The following is a 6015-nucleotide window of genomic DNA, read 5'->3' as shown; positions in this document are numbered from 1 at the left end:
TCTTTCTTCCTAAAGAGGAGTAAATTTTTTCAGAAACTGTAGTTCATAAACTAGTTCACATCACCTGAAGGCAGCAATGGGAAGGAGCATTTTGACTATGACAACCTAGCATAGTCCAGTTGGTTGAGCAGGGAGCACAATGGCCAGTTTACTTTGGAATAAGGTCAGCAACAATAGCAGATCAAGCCAAAACATGTTTCCCATCTCTCTCTTTTAACCATATATGTCTCACCTCCATCAAGACTAATGGAACGACTCCCTTTGGTCTGAATCAACAGCAAATTCAGTGTCCTCTGCTACCAGGAACAAGATGCATCTCTGGTTTTCACTTACAGTTACACAAATAGCAAACATTGGACAGATGTGACATTACTCCCAATCAAAGTGAAGTAGCAAGGCTTGTTGAGTACAGATCAGACCTACTCAGGAAACCACTGCTTTACCTTCCTCTGTGTCAGTCATGGGGCAGCAGAAAAAAACTTTCATATCTATTGGTTTGGGCAGCACTACTCTTGGATGCTGGGGTCAATGGATATTCCTACAGGAATCATAGAATCATAGGATCATAGAATGGTTTGTGTTGGAAGGCACCTTAAGGCTCATCCAGTTCCAACCCCCTGCCACAGGCAGGAACATCTTCCATTAGACCAGGTTGCTCCAAGCCCCATCCAACCTGGCCAGCAAAACCAAACGTACTAATGAAAAAGAGCCAATGTTCATGCACAAATGAACTGAGGAGATCCCTAACAATGAGGTGGAAGAAGAGGCAGTGCACATTTCTGGGACAGATTCATGTCCAAGCAGGTCTGTGTGGTGAGAACAGAGTGCTCAGGGCTCTGTGTTTCAGTACTACCATCTCCTGTAGGAAAACTCTCTGTCATTCTGCAGCATCCCTAGCTCAGGGGCTTGGAGGCAATAGACATAGGGGAAAGAAAATACGCTGCTTATATTGTCACATAAACACAGAGCAGCACACTCACCACAGGAAGATCTGTAAGCAATCCTGTAGCACCAGTAAAAAGACAAAACCAGACCATAGTCCACCAAAATGACAGATACTTTCCTAAGACTCTGACTGAACACTGTCTCATCTTCACTTAAAACTTAAAGCCAAAGATGTGCTGAGCAGCCTGTTCACTCATAGAGACCTGCTGAGGTCAGCAAGACCACTCTGTTGGTCTTTCGACTCCCCATCCAGAGTAAAGTAGTCCCAGGGTCATCCTGCCTGGCATGTCAGTGGGAAAGTTGTTTATCTTGGCAACTGTCTATTCTCAGACTCCAGGATCCTCTTCACTGCTAAGGTTCTGCTGGTCCCACCATGCAGTCTCTCTATCCCCCACAAAACTCCTGTATTTCCTTAGCTTCTCAAGATAAATCTCTCGTTGTTCCTAAAAAGTCAGTTCAAAATCTGATCCAAATAAACTACTCACTTAATCTTGATTCCAGCTGTCTTCCTGGAAAGCCATTTATTTGCTCATTAAATATGTTCATTTTTAATAAGCAATGATTAGCTTGTCATAAAAAATGGTAACTATCTTTGGGTGGATTGACATTTTAGCTGCAGGTTCACCTTGACTCAACAATCCCCTTATTCCTTAACATACTGCCATTAGAGTTACATCAAATTTCCAACATGTTTCTAGTTCATGCACTTAATTTGGCTTCCTGTGGAAAGCAGAAGGAATAGGGAAGGAAAGAAATGGTAGAGAAGTTGATTGTTAGTGTAATCTTTTTCTGACATCCAGTCAGTGAGTGGGGGATAAACTAAGGGCCATGGTATTTTTCCCTGTTCTTTCCACCCAATGACTGAGGATTCCAGCCTGCCAGTATTTCACCAACATACAACCCAGTGAAAACAACCTTATGTGACAGCATAGTTATGAGTTTAGGAGCAATAATGTGGTTTACATATTTAAAATGTTTCAGTATCTTTCTGGTTTAGGTCCATAATTCTACATTATTAATTGTATGGTGACATGAATGAAGGCCAAGCAGATAATGATATAAATACAACCTCTGATATGAAATTTTATGGGGTTGGACTTCGGAAAAAAAAAGAAATAGTTCTCTTTTTTTTTTTTTTTTTGAGATAATGCGATATTTATCACCGTCAGGAAAGCCAGAGCATGAAAAAGGTCATTTTTGTATTTTTAAAAATTATTTGTTGACTTCATCTTAAAGATTTCAAGCGAAGACTCCAGGTACTCTTTTAAAATTTTGCTCATATTAACTTTCCTTTCTATAATTTGATTCCCTCTGAAACAATTTCAAACCTGAATAATTCCATTTTATTCACCTATGAATCATCAAGCATTACATTTTGACTAATGTAGAGCGTTAGAAAATACCACCAACTTTAAATTATACCAATGAACTGATCCTTTCTTATAAAAATTGCTTTTGATATAATGCCATCTTTCTCCAAGAGAAGAATACATTTTTCCAAAATAAATCTGTATTTGGGAGTTACATATGTACTAGGTAGATATGGCTTATTACTACATGTAGCATCACTATGGATAGGAACCAGGCTGACGAGTACTGTGCTACTTCCTTCATATAATCTTTGATCTTCCCTCTATCCTAGCATGTAGTAGCACTTGAGTGGTTGGTTTTGTTCCATACTTTCATGTGGCCTAGGTCTTTGTTCAACAAGTTCGTGACACAGAGGATCAACCCACCATTGTTTTGAGATGGAGGATTTGAAAGCATGCATGGGACCTGTGTGTTACTATGATTTGTGTTGTCTCCACTACTGCTCTTCTCCTTTAGCTGGCAAAGGAAGGTAAAGTCTGTAGACAAGTTACACTGGGAATCACCTAGAGGGATCGACCTGTGACTTGAGAGGGAGAGTATCAGCCAGCCATATAGACTGTACACAGCCTAGTGGTGTATGTCATTCCCCCTGCAGCGGTTGTTGTTCCTATGCTGGATCTTCTTTTTTGCTGTTCAGCCCTGCAACTACAAGTTGATCAAATGTTTCCTTTGCCTCAGATGTGGAGACATCATTTGTCTTGAACATCTCTCCCATGAAATGTGTGTGTGACCAGCACCCACAAGGTATAAAAATTATAAGACAAATGTCCTTAATGAACATATTTGGGAAGAACTGATTTATAGAACTAGGTGGTTTTGAAGTTACTGGTTTCAACCTTGCAGGATGTCATCCCAAATCTTAATGACAGTGGAGAAAGGAAGCAAAAATATTGGCTTTGCACAGAAATGTTTAGGAGTTTCTTGCCAAGCCCAAGAGCCCTTTGAAATCAGAAAGTCATGACAGAAACAATGCATTTTTTGCTTTACTGGTAAATAATTTGGTCTATACTTAATGAAAAAAATTACAAGATAAAATAATGAAAAGAGCATCTACTTCATTTCTACTTAGCAGAACCACACTATTGATACTAGAAAATACTGAGCACTTTGTACCAACATAATTCTTTGATGTTTTTTAAATAATATCTAGTTTTCTTTTCAAAGTTCTTTTCAAGCTTATTCATGTAAAATATTCTGCTGTTCTTGCCTGGGTTTAAGTTAGTTACCTCACTTTTCTGATATACTGAGACAAATCTAAATTCCTTTTGGCACTTCAACTAAAACTGAGGCATATGTAAAGGAGTAGCTTCTGCAGAGCAATAATTTTGAAGCTGATAGCTGCTACTGCCTTTCCTCTTCCTTTACAAAGGTCAAATGCCTCTATAATGTAACTGAAGTGAAACGGTTTTAAAGAATTGTTCAGGTGCTTGTGAGGTTATTGTGCAGGCAAGAGTCAGCAGCCATAAAAACGTCTAGTTAGAAAGGAAAATGACTGAGAAGAATGTTCCTGACAACCTGGAAGCCTGGGGACCAGAATCCTTGCAACATGCAGGTGGCCTATTTGAAGCACAGCTGGGCACTGAGAAGTGGGACATCTGAGATTGCATTGATGACAAAAGAAACTAAGAAAGTTTAACCTATATTTATCGTCAGAAAAAGTCTGAGAAATTTAAATTGGTCTGAATAAACAGAGCAGGTCTCTGAGCAACCTGATCTGGTTGAAGATATCCCTGCAGAAGGGACACTGCAGAAGGGTTGGACTAGACCTTTGCAGGTCCCTTCGAACCCAAACCATTCTATAATAAAGAGGGTTGTTTGCAAGTATCCTTATTGCTGTAGATTTGCATGGGACAGCTTGAATTGATTTATTTTTTTTAATCATGTATCACCATAACCTCCAAAATTTCTGTGGAAACGCTTATGGAAAGAGCATCAAAACCTGAGAATCACTGAAATGCATGAAGGCTGAGGAGTGATGAGGATTGATGGTGCAGAAATAGTTTTCCTTGGGCATCCCTTCAAACCAGAATTTGTAAAGGAAGTCCTAATGACTGCGGGAGCTGAGATACTATAGCACTTCTCTCCCTAATCTGATTCACTCATGCATATATTTAGTTCTTTATTAAATCTTGCATTTTGAATGTAAAATCATAAAAAAGAGATTTTGGTTAGTCGTATGAAGTCTTAATAGCGCACCTGTAATTCTTAATGGAAGCAGCAAATTTCAGGTATCTATTCTACTGTGGGACATTCATTCTACTCACAGGCTTAATGATATTTCTCTTTAGTGTGAGTCAGCTTTAGCCCCAGAAGTGCAGAGTTCAGTGGGCAAACAGAGTTTCTCGTGAAGGTTTATTTTCACTAGGTCTTTCTATTCCAGTTATACCAAGAGAATGGGGATGAGGTTCTCTAGGATATCCCCCGCCATGAAAATATCTAAAACTATCATTTTCAGTGTAGTCTGGCTGTTTGTCCTGTCCTGTTTGCTTTCTTCTGTTGATAATTGTTTTTTTCCTGAGGTTTTGCCACATCCATTAATCTTTACTAGAAAATGCTGCAGATGGATTTTTAAAATCACTGCAGATGATGGACTTAAGCATCATATTTGTTAACAGAAAATAGGAGGATCAACACCAACAGAATACCACCCCAAAACTTTACTAACACAGAGCTTGTATTGTCTTTGCTATGTAGTCCCAAATTCTCTTCCATGCTTGTTTCTGAGTGATTTGAGCATCTGACTGTCTTGTCACAGAATCACAGGATTGTTAGAGTTGGAAGGGACCACAGGGGATCATCTAGTTCAATCCTCTGCCAAGGCAGGTCCACCTACAGCAGGTTACATAGGACCATGTCCATGGTGGGTTTGGAATATCTCCAGAGAGGGAGACTCCACAACCCTCCTGGGAAGCCTGTTCAAGTGCTCTGCCACCCTCAGCATAAAGAAGTTCTTCCACATATGGAGGTGAAACTTCTTGTGTTTTAGTTTATGGCCATTGCTCTTCATTGTCTTGTGAGATCTGTCCATCCACTGGGCTGTACTTAGTTGGGGACTTGTTAGAAGGGGTAATTTGGGTGTCTTTGTGAAAAAGCAAATATGAAAAGTGATGTTCATACTGCAGAATATGAGGCACTGTGTGTGATGACTGGCTTCATCAGTCATCTAGTTCGGTAGGTGACTGACAATGTGTTATCTCTCTCCTGCAGTATGGGATAAAGAAGAAGGAAGAAAAGGAAGCAGAGGCCCAGGCTGCACTGGAAGCTAATGCTGAAGGGAGTCTGACGCGCCCAAAGAAGGCAATCCCGCCTGGCTGTGGGGATGAGGAGGAGGAGGAAGAAGAAAGCATTCTAGACACAGTCATCAAATATCTACCAGGGCCCCTGCAAGACATGTTCAAGAAGTAATAGATGCATACTGTTAGATGGGCATAAACAGTACTGCAAAGGATTTTTCTTTTGCCCAATGGGGATTTACAATCTTGCCATCCATCATGCAGCCCCACCTCTGCCCTTTACTGCTCACTGGGATTCCCTTTGCTTCCCATTGCCTTCTGACTGCCTTTTGCCCTTTGCTCATCCGTTTCTTTTTTGTACATAGTCACATCCAGTAGATGCCTCTGAATGGATGTAAAAATTAAAAAGCTGCAGACTACACAACTTTTATTATAAGCCATAGTACTATGTATGTTAAGGCAACTG

At 40.2% G+C, this 6015-nt stretch overlaps 1 protein-coding gene across 1 annotated transcript in view; it reads left to right on the top strand.

Annotated features, from left to right (window-relative positions):
* The window catches only part of CPLX1 (complexin 1), a 100441-nt gene extending 94720 nt beyond the window's left edge, over positions 1 to 5721 (top strand). The window contains exon 3 of the mRNA XM_010023071.1: positions 5524 to 5721. Coding sequence (XP_010021373.1) covers positions 5524 to 5721 — 198 coding nt within the window. The remainder of the gene's footprint in view (positions 1 to 5523) is intronic.
* Positions 5722 to 6015: the final 294 nt, after the last annotated feature.

The sequence above is a fragment of the Nestor notabilis genome, unplaced genomic scaffold, assembly GCF_000696875.1.
Source record: "Nestor notabilis isolate BGI_N333 unplaced genomic scaffold, ASM69687v1 scaffold1, whole genome shotgun sequence".
NCBI classification, from domain to species: domain Eukaryota; kingdom Metazoa; phylum Chordata; class Aves; order Psittaciformes; family Psittacidae; genus Nestor; species Nestor notabilis.
The sequence above is the reverse complement of the archived record's forward strand: the minus strand, read 5'-3'. Positions and strand labels throughout refer to the sequence as shown.